The 17,547-nt window shown below is 59.5% G+C and overlaps 1 protein-coding gene across 11 annotated transcripts in view; it reads left to right on the forward strand.

The window, feature by feature from the left end:
* ADGRB1 (adhesion G protein-coupled receptor B1) overlaps positions 1-17,547 on the forward strand; it is a 99,183-nt gene that overhangs the window by 31,791 nt on the left and 49,845 nt on the right. For all 11 annotated transcript variants that reach the window (XM_016959964.4, XM_054657046.2, XM_054657050.2 and 8 more), the window contains exons 10-17: positions 30-136; positions 293-487; positions 2,438-2,506; positions 3,117-3,225; positions 6,823-6,966; positions 7,493-7,568; positions 7,794-7,896; positions 9,212-9,255. In XM_016959964.4, coding sequence (XP_016815453.3) covers positions 30-136; positions 293-487; positions 2,438-2,506; positions 3,117-3,225; positions 6,823-6,966; positions 7,493-7,568; positions 7,794-7,896; positions 9,212-9,255 — 847 coding nt within the window. The remainder of the gene's footprint in view (positions 1-29; positions 137-292; positions 488-2,437; positions 2,507-3,116; positions 3,226-6,822; positions 6,967-7,492; positions 7,569-7,793; positions 7,897-9,211; positions 9,256-17,547) is intronic.

Below are 17,547 nucleotides of genomic sequence, written 5' to 3' on the forward strand. Positions count from 1 at the left end.
TCCACCTGAGAAGGGGATGGTCTCCCCAGGACTCATCCTGCGACGGTGTGAGCTGGACGAGGAAGGCATCGCCTACTGGGAGCCCCCCACCTACATCCGCTGTGTTTCCATTGACTACAGAAACATCCAGATGATGGTGAGGGCCAGTTCCCGGGGGTCTCCAACCCCTCCCCAATCACCCTGGCCACACAGGTTGGGACCCTGCAGAGGGTCCTAGGCATGGGAGGTCCTGGGTGGCTGCCTGGACGTGTTCCACAGAGGTGAAGGCACCCGCCCTCTCTGTCTTCCGCAGACCCGGGAGCACCTGGCCAAGGCTCAGCGAGGGCTGCCTGGGGAGGGGGTCTCGGAGGTCATCCAGACACTGGTGGAGATCTCTCAGGACGGGACCAGCTACAGTGGGGACCTGCTGTCCACCATCGATGTCCTGAGGAACATGACAGAGATTTTCCGGAGAGCGTACTACAGCCCCACCCCTGGGGACGTACAGGTGGGCTCCCCGAGGGGCATTTTGGAAGAGGGTGTCGGGAAGGTGTCTGGGGAGCCCTCCTCGACCTTAGAGATGGATCCCCAACCCTGGCCACAGCCCAGGCCCTAACCCATGTCATAGGTTGAACTCTGACCTTTGTCACACATTTAATCTTGGTCACACATTGAGCCCTGACCCTGGTCACACACTGAGCCCTGATCATAGGCTGAGCCCTGACCCTGATCACACGCTGAGCTCTGGTCGTAAGCTGAGCCCTGATCCTGGTCACACGCTGAGCCCTGGTCACATGCTGAGCCCTGACCCTGGTCACACACTGAGCCCCTGATCATAGGCTGAGCCCTGACCCTGGTCACACGCTGAGCTCTGGTCATAAGCTGAGCCCGGATCCTGGTCACACACTGAGCTCTGGTCACACACTGAGCCCTGACCCTGGTCACACACTGAGCCCTGATCATAGGCTGAGCTCTGACCCTGGTCACACGCTGAGCTCTGGTCATAAGCTGAGCCCTGATCCTGGTCACACGCTGAGCTCTGGTCACACGCTGAGCCCTGACCCTGGTCACATGCTGAGCCCTAATCCTGGTCACGCACTGAGCCCCAACCCTGGTCACACACCATGTCCTGATCCTGGTCACACTCTGAGTCCTGACCCTTGTCACAAACTGAGCCCTGATCCTGATCATACACTGAGCCCTGACCCTGGTCACACTGAGCCCTGATCCTGGTCACACACTGAGCCCTGATCCTGGTCACACACTGAGCCCTGACCCTGGTCACACTGAGCCCTGATCCTGATCACACACTGAGCCCTGACCCTGGTCACACTGAGCCCTGATCCTGGTCACATTCTGAGCCCTGATCCTGGTCACACACTGAGCCCTGACCCTGGTCACACTGAGCCCTGATCCTGGTTACACTCAGAACCCTGACACTGGTCACCCACTGAACCCTGACCTTGGTCACATGCTGAACCCTGACCTTGGTCACATGCTGAACCCTGATCCTGGTCACATGCTGAGCCCTGACCCTGGTCACACTGAGCCCTGACCCTGGTCACACACTGAGCCCTGACCCTGGTCACACTGAGCCCTGACCCTGGTCACACACTGAGCCCTGATCCTGGTCACACTGAGCCCTGATCCTGGTCACACACTGAGCCCTGACACTGGTCACATGCTGAACCCTGACCCTCCTCACATGCTGAGTCCTGACCCTGGTCACACGCTGAGCCTCAATCCTGGTCACACAGTGAACCCTGGCCCTGGTCACACACTGAGCCCTGATCCAGGTCACACACTGAGCCCTGACCCTGGTCACACGCTGAGCCCTGACCCTGGTCACACTGAGCCCTGACCCTGGTCACACGCTGAGCCCTGACCCTGGTCACACCCTGAGCCCTGACACTGGTCACATGCTGAGTCCTGACCCTGGTCACATGCTGAGTCCTGACCCTGGTCACACACTGAGCCTCAATCCTGGTTACATGCTGAACCCTGGCCCTGGTCACACACTGAGCCCTGGCCCTGGTCACATGCTGAGCCTCAATCCTAGTCACACACTGAGCCCTGGCCCTGGTCACACCCTGAGCCCTGATCCTGGTCACACTGAGCCCTGATCCTGGTCACACACTGAGCCCTGACCCTGGTCACACTGAGCCCTGATCCTGGTCACACACTGAGCCCTGACACTGCCCTGGTCACATGCTGAACCCTGACCCTGGTCACATGCTGAGCCCTGACCCTGGTCACACACTGAGCCTCGATCCTGGTTACACACTGAACCCTGGCTCTGGTCACAGTGAGCTCTGACCCTGGTCACACACTGAGCCCTGATCCTGGTCACATATTGAGCCCTGACCCTGGTCACACACTGAATCCTGACCCTGGTCACAGTGAACGGTGATTTTGTGCCCTGTTCTCTGTCACTGGCCCTTCTTCCTCTTCTTTCCAGAACTTTGTCCAGATCCTTAGCAACCTGTTGGCAGAGGAGAATCGGGACAAGTGGGAGGAGGCCCAGCTGGTAGGGCCTGGGGCCCCTACGGTCAGCAGCCTCAGGAGGGGTGCAGGCACAGCTGGTGCCTCCCTGGTCTCCAGTCGGCCTGGGGTGGGGTCCCGCCGGGTGCTCTGGGTTTGGATCTCAGGATGGCCTCTTGCTAGTGTTGGCAGCACTGAGGAAGCTCAGCATTCCTAGCCTGTTTCCTCATTTGTCTAAGGACAGTCGTTTATTTCCTGGGGCTCAGTGAGGAGGTTCCAGAAAATACTGAGCACATGGGGATGCCGAGGCAGCTGGGACATAGAGCCCTCCTCATGTTGGGGCAGTGGGCAGTGCTCACTCCCCCAGGCTGACCTCCAGCCAGCCACCACTCCTAGCCCGGGCAGCACCCGGCATGGGGGCTGGGGGTATCCAGAGACGTTCCCCCATCCTGGGCTTCCCATGGGTGGGGCACAGCAGCCCCTCTGGGCATCTGCTTTCTCATCCCCAAAGTGGGGTACTCAGAGGTCACCAGCCCCACTTCTTCGAAATGTTAGGAAATGGCCAATAAGAAAAGGAGGGACAGGGAAGGGAAGGAGGCAGGGGCTAAGGGACAGCGGGGCCTCATCCCTGGGCTGCTCACCCCCCTGCCCTCCAGGCGGGCCCCAACGCCAAGGAGCTGTTCCGGCTGGTGGAGGACTTTGTGGACGTCATCGGCTTCCGCATGAAGGACCTGAGGGACGCATACCAGGTGACAGACAACCTGGGTAAGCCTGCCCACCTGCTGCCACCCCCCACGCCTTGCTTTGCAGCCCTGGGCCAGGCCCTTCTGCCTCAGCGTCCTCATCTGTATAAAGGGGCAGTGACCAGACAGCCTTTGTGGGCCCTCCCAGCCGATTTCTCAGATGGGTCCTGTTTTCAGTCTCCTGAGGGTTGATGATGTGGCCTAGGAGGGGACGAGACACAGCCCAGGGGGTGTGGACCTGGGAGCTCCGTCCCCAGCCAGCGCTTCGCATGTACCCACCTGGGGCCAGAGGGTATTCTGCCTGTCACCCCCAGTGCCCTCCCTGTGGAGCTTTAGAGGCAGGGGCTGTGCAAGCCACACCTTCCCTGCTTGTCAGTCCCAGTAGTGCCTTGCCAGAGGGGCCTGGACTCCACCCAGCTCCGTGGTGTCAGCCGAGTCTTAGTTTCCTCATTTCTAAAATGAGATGATAACGGTGCCCATCTCATGGGGAGGTAGAGACTGATGAGACGAGTGAGTGGCTGAATCCCAGGGTAAAAGGTGGCTGTCATTACAAACACAGCAATTCTATTTAATGACTGTTACTACAGTGCCCTCAAATATCTCTCAAAAGCCACGTTTCTCAAACTTTCCCTGCCTTGATCAGAGAGTCTCTCAAAGCAGAGGACCCAGGAGTGGGTGCTGGCCCCAGCTGTGATCCCTGCTACTAGGGAGGCTGAGGTGGGAGGATTGCTTGAGCCCAGGAGTTTGAGACCAGCCTGGGCAGCACAGTGAGACCCTGTCTCTACAAATGTTTTTTAAAAAATTAGCACCAAGGAGGGAGAGTGTCACCTCCCCTGTGGGGATGCTTCACCTTTAGTGATATGACCAGGATCAGCTGAGCTTTGTCAGCACACACACCCTGGGGCCTTGCCCAGTGCCTATACTGGTGCCCAAGACATAACTGGTAGCCAGCTCCCAGAGCGCTCGGCACAGCCCACAGCCCCTGGAATGGCCCACACACGCTTCAAACCCTGAGCACCGTGGTTACCCCACATGCTTCATAACCCTGTCTCAGTCCATTTCCTGTTGCTGTCACTGAAGGGGTAATCTATAAAGATGAGAGGTTCTGGAGGCCGGAAAGTCCAAGATCACAGCTCCAGCTCTGAGTGAGCACCCTCCTGCTGCAGCACAGCATGGCAGAGGCAGCCCATGAGAGACAGAGCAAGTATGCCCGCTGAGGTCTCCCTTCCCATAATACCACTAAAGCCATCATGGGGGCCACCCTTGACCTCCCAAAGGCCCCACCCCCAAGTACCATTAGCAGATGAAATTGGGGATTCAATTTCCAACACGTGAACGTTTACAGGACACATTCAAGCTATAGCACACCACAGACACCCTGTGCATCCCGTATGCTCCACTCAGCTGTGCTCAGCCTCACTCACTCCCAGGACCCTGCTTCTCTGCCCAGGCCCCCACCCCTACATCCCTCCCTCACTCAGCTGCCAAGAACTGGACGCCAGTGAGAGTGGCTTCCCATCGCATCTCTTTATGCAAACCAGATGAAAGGAATAATCCCTCCCGACTGTCAGAGCTGTAGGCCAAAGTGACACAGAAGCTGCATGTAGACAGACTACGAAGGCTCGAACTCTGATCCCTGCAGCCAACCTTAAACCCAGAGACCTGCCATGACCGGGTTGATGACCCAGTGTTTTCACCAGTAGAAATGTCCATTTCAATATTCATCTCGTCAGAAGGTGCTTGGCACTCCCGAGGTGTCCCATCCCCAGGCCTAAAACAGACACAGTCCGAGGATATTTAAGTTAAGCAACCCTAACTTCCATGTGACCAGACCTGTACTGCAGGCGGCACTCAGACGTGTCTGGTGGAAACCATAGCTTCGGGCCTATTGTACTTGAACAAGTCCCACTAAAACATGTCCAAGACGGATCGACATTCTTCTTATAATGTCTTTGGGAGGCTAACTAGCATTAACCTTTTAAATTAAAGACTGAGGTTAGGCACAGCGGCTCATGCCTGTAATCCCAGCAGTTTAGGAGGCCAAGGCAGGAGGATCGCTTGAGCCCAGGAGTTTGAGACCAGCCTGGGCAGCACAGTGAGACCCTGTCTCTACAAATGTTTTTTAAAAAATTAGCCAGGCATGGTGGTGCGCCTTTAGTCCCTGCTACTAGGGAGGCTGAGGTGGGAGGATCGCTTGAGCCCAGGAGGTCGAGGCTGCAGTGAGTTGTGATCACACCACTGCACTTCAGCCTGAGCAATAGGCTGTCTCTTTAAGGAACAAAAAAAGACAAAGTTCTGATTTTTCCATAGTGAAATGCCTCAGCTAGAAACATCAACACGACTGATTGCTACTACTTCAATAATTCTGCCACTTTTCATCTTGTTCCAATGAAATATTTCAAAGTTTGCCCCTTACCTGGGCACACCTGCCACAGCCCACCCTAGTGCCCATACCAGCCCTCCACCGCCCCTCGATGACCCTGTGTCCAGCCTCCCACCCCTTCGCCTGCTCCAGGGCGCTGCTCCAGCATCCGTCTGCCCCCATTCCCCGCTGCAGCTTCCCAGCAGCCCCTTGCCCCTGCAGGCCACCTGTCCTTTGACGTTTCCTCTTGTCCTCACCCCCGGTTCTCTGCTGGTCCCTCCTGCCCCTCCGCTCACTGGGTGCCCACCCAGTCCGAATTCCCTCTGCCCTCCATTGGGGCTGCCAGTGACATCCATGGTGCAAAACCCTGTTCTCGGGCGTCCATGCCGTCCACTGCATTTGGCGCTACTGATGCACATGCCCTCTCCTCCTCTCCCTGCCGCATCTTGGGCTGCATTCTTGAGGCTCCACTGGGGCCTGTGAGGGCTGAGGCCACGGCCCCAGGGCCAGGTTCCCCCAGAACAGTGGGTCCCTGTCAGCACCTGCTTCCACCCCAGCGGCACTTCCCCAAACTCTCTTCCCGTCCAGTTGCCCCAAACCTGCTGCCTCGTCCCCACGTCCATTTGCCCCTAAACCTGCTGCCTCATCCCCATGCCCATCCACCCTGAGCTCAGGGCCCTTCCGCACCCCGATGCCTTCCTTCCCAGAATGGGAGGGAACATGGATCCCCTCTTTCACCGTGGCCCATGCTGCCCTTTGATGCCTGAGCCCTGAGGCAGGGCAGCCCCCATCCCCCTTCTACAGAGGGAGGGGAGGCGGGATCAGCTCACAGAGCTGGAGGGCAGCTGGGCTCCCCTGTCCCAGGAGGGAGTGGGGGGCGCTGAGGAGGTGCCTGGTCCCTGCGGATGCCTCCATGGCCACAGGACAGACCCCAGAATCTGCCTTTGACCACCTTCTGGGCCATGGAGGGTGGGAGGGGCAGGCTCCCTGCCCCTCACCGAGGCTCCAATTCAGCAGGACCAGGCCCGGCCCAGCCTCTGCCTGGTGCTCCTTGCTGTCTCTGCTCCTGGACCTCACCGAGGTTCTGGGGGCTGGGGCTGGGGCAGATGGCCCCCACACTCCTGCCTCTGAGCCATGGGCACCCCGCGGCATCACCCTGCACTGCCAGGCCTGCACCTCAACTCCCGCAGCTGAGGCCCCGCCACATCTGTGACTTTCCCTCCTCTCTGTCTCTCCCGCCTTTGACCCTGCTCCCAGTCCTCAGCATCCATAAGCTCCCAGCCAGCGGAGCCACTGACATCAGCTTCCCCATGAAGGGCTGGCGGGCCACGGGTGACTGGGCCAAGGTGCCGGAGGACAGGGTCACTGTGTCCAAGAGTGTCTTCTCCACGGGGCTGGCAGGTGAGGGGCCCAGGGAGTGGGGGGGACCTTCATGGGGGACGTGGGCCCCAGAGTCGGACGGTCGCCACCCCTCTGGAGTCTAGCTGCTGCCTCAGAGTTGGGCGGTTCTCAAGGGGGTCCCCTTTTCCAGGAAGCCCTGCTTGCCCTCTCTGGGGCCAGGGCCTGCGGATCAACCCTGAGGCCCAGGCAGAGGGGTCAAGATGAACCACCTTGCTTCAGGGAGGGACAGGGAGTCACGTGTCAAGGACCCTGTTACCTGGAAGAGAGCCATGTCCTGCCTGCCCATAGCTCTCAGGATGCCCCAGGGAATGGCCCGGTCTCCCTCTTCCCACGTGCCTGTTGCCCCAGCTCCCTGGCTGCAGCACTGTTTCCGTGGGTGGGTGGGCCTCACCATCCGCCAGGGCCCTGGACACGACCTTGAAGATGGGCAGCAGATGCCAGTGACAGCGGGGTCCAGGCCAGGCTGCCAAGTCCCACCCTGGCTGTGGGGATAGCAGGCCGGGGTTGACAGTGCACTTTCTTCCAGAGGCCGATGAAGCATCCGTGTTTGTGGTGGGCACCGTGCTCTACAGGAACCTGGGCAGCTTCCTGGCCCTGCAGAGGTGGGGAGCGCCGGGCAGGTGGGGTGGGCAGTGCAGGGCAGGTGGGGTGGGCAGGACCCCAGCCACAGGATGTGAAGGGGGAGGCCAGGGGGCCTGGAGGAGTGTGGATGATGGGCTGTGGAGGGTGGCGGCAGGTACAGGGGCCCTCGGGGGCACCTGGGGAGGGGCCAGGAGGAGCCTGGGCTGGGAGGGCTCCCCCGACACCTGTGCCTCTGGCTCTTGCAGGAACACGACCGTCCTGAATTCCAAGGTGATCTCCGTGACTGTGAAACCCCCGCCTCGCTCCCTGCGCACACCCTTGGAGATCGAGTTTGCCCACATGTATAATGTGAGTGCCGTCCACGTGCACACTCTGATGCCAGCAGAAACGCGTGTGCACGAATTCTGTCCCACTCCTCAGCCACTAAGCCTTTGGGGCCTCCTCACAACAGCTTTAACCTTCGAGAGCTGCTTTTATCCCTGGATTACAGGTGGGGAAACAGGCTCAGAGAGGTGCGGTGACTTGCCCGGGGTCACACAGCAAGTGAGGTGCCGAAACCCCATCTGTGCCTGACTCCCCACCTGGGCTCCAACCACTCTGCCCTCCAGCCCCCATTGGCCTGGTTGTTCCCCTTCTGAGAAGTGGAGCCCGTCCCATGACTTCTGGCCCCCTAACGCCTGACCACCGAGAAGCTGGGGGTGTAAGTACACCCTCTGCCGGCCCCGCCAGGGCTGACGCCAGGCCTCGTCTGCAGGGGCCCTGGGATTTCAGCACAGGAGCGTCCTCCCAGGACTCCCTGGCGGGAAGCCCCAGCCTCCAGGCCACGGCTGCTATGTGAGCCCTGCCAGGTCCCAACCCTGCTCCTTGGAGCTCTCCAGAGCCCTTCCTTGGGCCTCAGAGGAGTAGGGGCCGAGATGCCCTTCTGATGGGCCGAGAACCAGGGCCCCCAGGGAACACGTTGCCTGGGTTACCGCACCAGGACTGGGCAGGGCCAGGGCTGTAGGAAGCCACGGGAGAACCCAGCCGTGTCCTTTCTAGCTGTGTGACCTTGGGAGAGTTATTCAACCTCTCTGTGCCGTGGTTCCCTCCCTTATCAAGTGGGAACAATAGGGCTGGGTGAGGACTGAGTCTCACAGCTGCTCAGAGCAGGCCGCACCTGAGAGCCACCCTCAGGAGCTGTGGCCATCTCTGCTGTCACTGCCCCATCTTGGCAGTGCTAGTGTGTGGCAGGCCTGGCAAGGCTGTGTCCCAGGAATGCTAGCAGGACGTCAGAGCAGTGCAGGGTGCTCACAGAGGCCACTGTGTGCCCGGTGACCCCTGCTCACTAGGCCCCGGGGGAAGGGTCTTCCCATCACCCTACTTCATACCAGAGACGGACTTCAGCCATTGCTGCCCAGCCTGGCCACTGGACCTGGGCTCTGGGAGGGGCCAGGAGCTGCCCGAGGCCACATGGGTGGTGGGGGCTTGTGCCAAGCCCAGGTGACCTTGGGCCACTGCTGTCTCCACCCTGGACTCAGTTTCCTCCTCGCAAAACGCAGTCTGTTAAGGGACCCGCACGGGTAGCATGCCTGGCAGCACACCTTTAGGTGGGTCCCATGGTGACCCGAGGGTGGGGGCTGGTCCTGGCTGCCAGGGGCCCTGACTCCTCTCCCCTCTCTCCCAGGGCACCACCAACCAGACCTGTATCCTGTGGGATGAGACAGATGTGTAAGTTCACTTGGATTTCATGGCCGTGGGGGTCTGGGGTGGGGTTCGTGGGAGGCTGGCCCAGTAGGGGAGGGGTGCAGGTTTCAGGTCTTGTCCACTTGCCCCCCAGCTGTCTGTGTACCCTCATGGGCCTCCGTGTCACCACCTGTCACTCACTGTCTGGCTCTGGAGCCCACCAGGCCGCCTCCCACCCCCTCCCAGGGAAGTCCACAGTTCAGGGAGGAGCGGACATGGAGGTCCAACCCCAGGCCAGGTGATGGGCAGGCGTCCTGGCCTGCCACCTGCCCCCAGCCCCATGCCCACAGCAGGTGGAATCCTGGCATTCAGGTCTGCAGGTGGGTGCCAGGCGCTGAGGGGCTGCGAAAGCTTCCATGACAGACCAGGGCAGCATGGGGTGGAACTGGAACTTCAGGCTCATCAGATGGGGGCGTGGGCCCCTGGGGACTTCAGTGGCCATATGTCCTGTGCCAGTTGCAGGCCAAGCACTTGTTGGGTGCCGGCTGGCCCAGGCGCTGTGGCATAGCTGGAGCAAGTTCCACGCCCCATGTGGGGTTCCGCAAGGAGCAGTCAGGCTGTGGGGTGCCATCTCGGGGCCCTGGTGGGTGTGCCAGAGTGGGGCCATCCTCCCAGACAGCAAGGTGGGGGCAGCGAAGAGAAGCTCGCCCAGTCACAGGAAGAGTCTGTGTAAAGGCCCAAAGTGCCAGCGCCCAGGGCTGAGCTGGGCCAGGATGTGGGGAGATGGATAGAGCGATGGCGGCCGGGTCCCGACATTTGGCTCCGGCCTGAGGGGTCCTCAGTGTGTGGTCAGCGACCTGGGTGTGTGCACCCTGCCACCCGCCTCCTCCGAGCATGTTCCTCCGGCTCCCTCAGCCCCAGTCCCTCCTGGCTGCTCTGACATCACCAGCCTCAGGCCTCCCTGCACCCCTTTCCCGGGCTGAGTGTGTGCGGTCAGCATGGCCACCTGGGTGCCAGTGGCACTTGTGATGGTCCCTTGCGTGGTGGGTAGTTCAGTGACAAGGGAAGGCTCCGTGAGTGGCAGGCGTTGGAGGACAAGGCTGCCTGACAGGGAGAGGGAGGCAGGTGGCTCAGGAGGAGACAGCTGGAGCAAGGGCAGGGAGGCTGAGGGCATGAGGAGCAGGGAGCCGGCCAGGAGGAGCAGGCAGAGGCAGGCAGGGGCTCAGGGGAGGCCGCGGCAGGGTGAGGACAGTTAGTGGGGGCTGGGTGTCATGACTCTCCACCTACCCACCACCCATCCACCCTCTCCTCTGTCCGCTGTTCTTTAATCTATACCCACTGCCACCACCCTCCACCCACCAACCATCAACCCTCTCCTTCGTCCACCTGTTCTTTAATCTATATCCACTGCCACCACCCTCCACCCACCAACCATCAACCCTCTCCTCTGTCCGCCTGTTCTTTAATCTATACCCGCTGCCACCACCCTCCACCCACCAACCATCAACCCTCTCCTTCGTCCACCTGTTCTTTAATCTATATCCGCTGCCACCACCCTCCACCCACCGACCATCAACCCTCTCCTTCGTACACCTGTTCTTTAATCTATATCCGCTGCCACCACCCTCCACCCACCAACCATCAACCCTCTCCTTCGTCCACCTGTTCTTTAATCTATATCCGCTGCCACCACCCTCCACCCACCAACCATCAACCCTCTCCTTCGTACACCTGTTCTTTAATCTATATCCACTGCCACCACCCTCCACCCACCAACCATCAACCCTCTCCTCTGTCCGCCTGTTCTTTAATCTATATCCACTGCCACCACCCTCCACCCACCAACCATCAACCCTCTCCTTCGTCCACCTGTTCTTTAATCTATATCCACTGCCACCACCCTCCACCCACCAACCATCCACCCTCTCCTTCGTCCGCCTGTTCTTTAATCTATATCCACTGCCACCACCCTCCACCCACCGACCATCAACCCTCTCCTCCGTCCGCCTGTTCTTTAATCCATCCGCCCATCGCCCACTGCTCACCACCCTTCCTCCGGCGGTCACTACCCTCTGATGTGCACTATTCTGGCAGGTCCCAGCCTTTAGCCTCCTCTCCCCAGTGAGGAGGGATGGGGAACAGGGACAGACGGAGCAGTGTGGTGATGCCCGGCCGTGCATGGGCCGGGAAGGGAAGCTAGCAGGGTCTGGATGTGGGTGGGGAGGGGCCTTTGCAAGCAGGGTCATGCACGCCTCCGAGGGAAGGGGAGGTTTCGGCAGAGGCCTGGCAAGCACAGCTCTGCGCGTGAGTGTCTGGGGATGAGCGTTGCAGGGGAAGGAGCAGCCAGGGCAAAGGCCTCAAGGTGGGATTGGCAGGTCACGCCAGGCTCCTGCCTTCTCTGCACCCCACACGGTGGACTCTGCTATGTTTCCTGCCCTGGGTCTGGGGTTGGCAGCTGGGCTGGGGAAAGCTGGGTGCCCTGCAGCCCTGGGGAGCCAGCTTGGGAGCCAGCTCTCTAGCTGTCGTAAGGGTGGAAAAAGAAAATGCAAGAAAAAAGCCCCCCTGCTTGCATGACCCAGGCCCACCCCTGGGCTTTGCATTTTCAGGGGGTGGCAGTGCGGGGGCTGCAGGTGGGTCTCTCACCCCCACAGCCCCAGCACTTCCACCAGCACAGGCCCCTCCCCACAGTGCAGAAACCCTCCATCCGGGCTGTTTGCCGGCTGCGGCAGCTCTCGGGGGGCTGCGCCCTGGTTCACTCAACCAGCCCCTGCTGGTGGCCTTCAGGAGCCTTCCCTCTCTACCAGCATAAATGCCAGCGTGACCAGCGATCTTGCGAGGACAGCTTCACCCGTACTTCTGATTGCTCCCTGGGGATCAGTCCCCAGGCAGTCTTATCAGGTGGAGGGTGCGGGCCCCTGGGGGGCCTGCAGAGTAAATTGCTTTTTAGAAAGGAAAGCATCCCCTTTGTCCTCCAGGGCAGCAGGCTGTGAGGGGCCTGTCCAGTGAGCCGGGACAAGGACGTTGCCCCAGGGACCCAACTGTGGCCGAAGAGGACATGCTGCGTGGCCTTGGGCAGAGCCTGTGCCCTGGGAGCCTTGGCTTCCTGACCCTATGGCCAGGGTCTGCCTGCTTTTAGGCGGGGGCGGGGGCAGCAGGACGGCGGTCAAGTCCTCAGGGTGTTTGGCGTCTGCGTGGCCTCTGTCGACCCTAAAAGTCACAGGTGTGGGGAAGGCCCAGGACCCACCAGTCACACCAGGTGTTCCACCCACCCCGTCACCGGCTGGGTGCACTGAGTGCTAAGGTCTTGGTGCCTGGGTCCAGGACTTCAGGACAGGAGGACAGGAGGCAGGTGCCGGTGTGGCCCACGCAGTGCCTGGCAGCATTGTGCCCAAGTTGCCTCTTGGGTCCTTGACCCTGCCCGGCAGCCAGGCCACGCTGCACACCTGCTGCCTGTGAGGAGCTGAGGCCCTGAGACTCCTACAGTCCCGCTGAAAGCACAGCGTAGTGATCGAGGCCATCTGCTCTGGAACTGGGCAGCCTGGAGCCCTAGAGGGTGGGCCACGGCTGGCAGGGAGGGACTGGGGCTGACCTCGGTCCCCTTCCTTCTGCCCCTCACCTCCCCTCCACTCTGAGTTGGATGGCACCTCCCTTGACTGCTGCAGGGGCCACTCCTCGCCCTGTGAACTGTCTCCGGGGAGCTGAGTTTCCCAGTTGACCTGAAGTGGAGACCACGGGCAGGGGCCCAGGTCTGTTTCCACCAGGGCACCAAGGGACCGGGTCCAAGCTGGTGTGGGCCTGTGTCGGTGTGCACTTGGATGGGAAAGAGTCTCATGCGTCTGGGGAGGGGTTCTGTGTGTGAGGAGCACAGTGGTTTGTAGCGGGAGGGGAGTGAGAGCCATCAGTCACCATCAGCTGAGAAGTAGTGAACTCTTAGAGCTGTAATTGTTATTCATAACTGAACTGGTCACAGATAGAGCCCAGATCCCAAACTCAGACTGAGTTTTTACCCTGTTCACACACTGAGTTCTGATCCTACTCACTCACTGAGCCCTGATCCTGGTCATAGGCTGAGCCCTGATCCTAGTCACATACTAAGCCCTGATCCTGGTCACAGGCTGAGCCCTGGCCCAGTTCATACATTGAGCCCAGATCTTAGCCACACATAGTCCTGACCTTGGTCATACACTGGGCCCTGATCCTGGTCACAGGCTGAGTCCTGCTCTGGTGTCTTAGCTGGAATGACTTGTGTGTGTCACATGCTTGTAGGGCCACCTCCTCTTCCAGCCACATACAGCAACTGACCATGTGACCCACTCAGCCTAGAAAGACTTACAGGCTTCCACTGCAATGCAAGTCACCTGCCTGCCTCACCCCGGTTGTGCAGACACACTTGCACCCATGGGCTTAACACTCAAGCCCATGATGTCTGCTCATGCTCTGTAAACCCTGAGCCCTAAGAGCACCTGGTGTCCCTGCACCCCAGCAACCAGATCCGTAACCAAACCCCAACCTCCCAGGCCCAAACACCCTGGGTCATCCAGTCCTGAACGCTGGCCTGGCAGCATGGCTCAGGTGCTCCTGCTCCCCCACACCCCTGCACCAGCCTGGCTTGTAGTGCTGAGGGCCTGGGGACTGGGGATGCTAGGGAGGAAAATGGGGAGCAAAGCGGGGGGTGGGGGTTGCAGAGTTCTCATATGTTCCAAGCCATAGACACTGCCCCTACCGTAGCCCATCCCTGTATAGTTCCTTGACCACAGGTGTCTCTACTGGAGTGGGGTGGAGTGGGGGGACAGTGGCAGTTATGTCAAAGTCATGTCTGTATCCCTAGAATTGAGCCCTGACCCAGTGAGAATCAACAGTGGTTTATGAGCAAGGCAGTGATTACGTGGCTGAATGCAGAAATGGATGTGCGAAGGGGTTCTTGGTAGGCAGTGTGGACAAGCGAGGGTGTGGATAATCTGTGGGAGCCGGCTGTTTGCCAGAGGGATGCACCCAGGGTGCAGCTGTGGGTTGCTGGGGGATGGGGAGGCAGCGGAAGAACAGTCTCATGGCTGGGTGAGTGACCAGTGATGGCTGGCATGGGAAAGGGTGGGTGGGCGGACTGTGGATGACAGCATGCATGGAAGGCTAGAGACAGGGGTGGATGGATGGGTGACTGAGAGAAGGAAAGAAGATGGAAGGTGTCTGGAAGGATAGAGAATCAGTTTCCCAGGGCTGCCCTAACAAACTGCCAAAATTACCACAAACCAGGTGGTTTAAAACAACAGATATCTATTATCTCCCAGTTCTGGAGGCCAGAATCTTGAAATCAAAGTGTTAGTAGGGCCATGCTCCTTCCAAAGGCTCTAGGAAAGATTCCTTCCTTGCCTCTTCCAGCTTCTGGTGGCTCTAGGAAATCCTTGGTGTTCCTTGGCTTGTGGCGGTGTCACTCCGGTCTCTGCTGCTGTCTTTTCCTGGCCTTCTGTCTTGTGTATCTCTGTACTTTCCTCTTCTTGTAAGGACCCCAATCATGGATCTATGCCCCCCGCCAAATCCAGTGTGGTATCAGTCAAGATCCATAACTCAATTACATCTACAAAAACCATGTTTCCAAATAAAATCACATTCGTAGGTTCTGGGGGTTAGGACTTGGACATATATTGGGGAGAAGTGGATGATGGATGGATGGATGAGTAGATGGGTGGGTGGATGAGTGCCTGAGTGGGTGGGCGGGTGAGTGGATGGATAGGTGGGTGGGTGGATGGGTGGATGGATACGTGGGTGGCTGGATGGATGTGTAAATGGTAGATAGATGGATGAGTGAATAGGTGAATGGGTGGATGGATAGGTGGGTGTGTGAATGACTGGATGTGTGGATAGAGGTATGGATGGATGGGTGGGTGGCTGGCTGGATGTATAGATGGTAGATGGGTGGACGGGTGAATAGGTGTGTGGGTGGGTGGGTGGATGGGTGCGTGAATGACTGAATGTGTGGATGGAGGTATGGATGGATGGATAGATAGGTGGCTGGCTGGATGTAGAGATGGTAGATGGGTAGATGGGTGGGTAGATGGGTGTGTGGGTGGCTGGATGTGCAGATGGAGGTATGGATGGGTGGGTGGCTGGATGTGTAGATGGATAGATGGGTGAATAGGTGGGTGGATAAGTGTGTGGGTGACTGGATGTGTGAATGGAGGTATAGACGGCTGGGTGGGTGGCTGGATACATGAGTGGATGAGTGAATGATGGGTGGAGAAAAGGATGGGCTGGTGGGTGACAGGAAGTTGATGGAGGCCAGTAGCACACATTGGGAGTTAGATTCTGTGGTCCTGAAAGGACAGCTCCCTGGGTGTTTTACACGTAAGAGTTGCAAATATCTTTCAGTCTTTTAAAACTGCTCTAAAAAATGTAAATAACCCAGAGTTTACCGAGTATAAAAGTCAGAGCTAGCAAGATCCTGAAAGATCATGCACTCTGTCTTTACTCGAAGCGTGGTTCAGTGGCGTCCCAGAGCGGGGATGTTAGTACAAGCCGGGCCACAGACCTGAAGCCCTTACCGTGCTACCCTAGCGTTTATGGGGTGTTCTGCCAGAAGCCAGCCCATCCTCATGGCTTTAGGAAGGGCAGCGTTCCGTGTGCTCCCAAGTCCATATTGACCATAATGACCTGAGAAGTCCTGCAGGAGACTCCTGTCCAACTGGGCTGGGAGTTTCCCAACTTTGCTGGCTCTCAGAACCCTTATTCTGCCGGACATGGTCCCCTCCTGGTAGGCGTGTGTGGAAGGAGGATGTGTGAGAGGGACATTTGCTGGACTCCTTTCCTGAAGCTCAGCCTCAGGCCAGGCACCATGAGAGCTGCCTCACTCAGTGCACACAGGCTGTCTCAGGTCACACGTCTTTATTAACCGATTTTACAGCTGAGGAGACTGAGGCCCAGAGTGCTCACTGGCAGATCCAGGGCCACCTCATGGTTGTTCCCATCTGGCCTGTGCGGGCCTCCAGCCCTGCCTCCTGTGGGGCCCCTGTCAGGTTCAGCTGTCCTGGCTCGGGACCCAGACCCTGGTCCCTCCCTGGGACCCCTGCCCAAGTGAGCATCCTGGTCCCTTTAAGAGCCTCTCCCTCACCCACCCCTTTCCTGGTTTCCTTGGAGAGGGCAGTGAGGGGGCAGGCCAAGGGGGGGGGAAGCGGAAGGAAGACTTGGCAGGGTCCCCGGGTCGCTGTCAGCAGCCGGTTCCCAGCTCAGTCTCTCCCACGCCGGCCGGTTCCTGATGGGGGCAGAGGAGGCTGGGGGAGGGGTGCAGGGGGAGGGGACGCACCCAACACAGAGGCCTCTTTGGTGGCCTGGGAAGAGCCTCAGTATCTGCACCATGATCGAGGAGGGAGGAGGAGGATGAGCCTCTCCCAGCTTGGGTGGGGCCTCGGGGACAGGGGAGAGGTGGAGTGCTGCTCTCAAAGATGAGCCCACCCTGGCCTAGCTTCTGCCCCTGCAGCAGCTTGGGCCTGACACCAGCCCCATCCCGGGTACCCCTTTCTCTGAATGTCCTCTTGGTTGGACCTTGGGTAGGGGCAGCAGGGGCTGGCAGAGGCCTGTGTGGGCCTGTTCTTTCTGGGCGCAGGGTCCTCGCCCATGCAGGGGCTCGTGGCAGCTTTCAGAGCTGGAGGGAATGGACCAGGTTGTAAGGTCACGGCTGCGGGCAAGCCCCCATGGCCTGAACTTGGAGTGGGCTAGCCTCCTCCCAGTCCAGGACAGACCCTCGGGCCTGCCCAAGGTCTCTGCATCTGGGAATGGACCCAGCTCTTCTGCCTGGCCCAGGGGCCTCTCAGCTGCCCTTACCCAGGCCCTCTTACTCCCCCACAGGGCCTGCTTGGGAACTCTGGGACCCCATCTGTCCCTGCCCAGTGCCCTCTTCTCCACGTGCTCCAGGCTGTCTCTGCCCACTGCCCTGCCCCCCCACCCCTGTCTCTTTCTTCCTGGCAGCGGCTCCGATCTGCAGTGAATCCTTGGATCCGTGTGTGTTCGATCCGCCCTACCCCAGCAGAGCAGGAGCCCCCGAGGGCAGGGCCTGGGTCTCTGCCATGGCTCCAGGCACACAGCACCCCTCAGGAGAAGTTTGTTCAGGGAGTCTGAGTGGGCCCCGTGTTAACAGGGTCACTCCCTCTCTGGAGCTGGGGGCTTCCACATTCATTGGCTTACACACTCAGGCTGCCCAGGACACAGCTGTGAGTTGCCCCGTGCCTGCTTGGGCCCCTGTGTCCTGAGGGCTGGGGGCGTGCAAGTCTTATAGTTGGGGCTGGCAGCCAGGGCAGCCCCTCCCTCAAGCACAGAATTCGTAGATCTGGCCACACTGGCTGTGCGCGC

The sequence above is a fragment of the Pan troglodytes genome, chromosome 7 (genome assembly GCF_028858775.2).
Source record: "Pan troglodytes isolate AG18354 chromosome 7, NHGRI_mPanTro3-v2.0_pri, whole genome shotgun sequence".
In the NCBI taxonomy this organism is placed as follows: Eukaryota; Metazoa; Chordata; class Mammalia; order Primates; family Hominidae; genus Pan; species Pan troglodytes.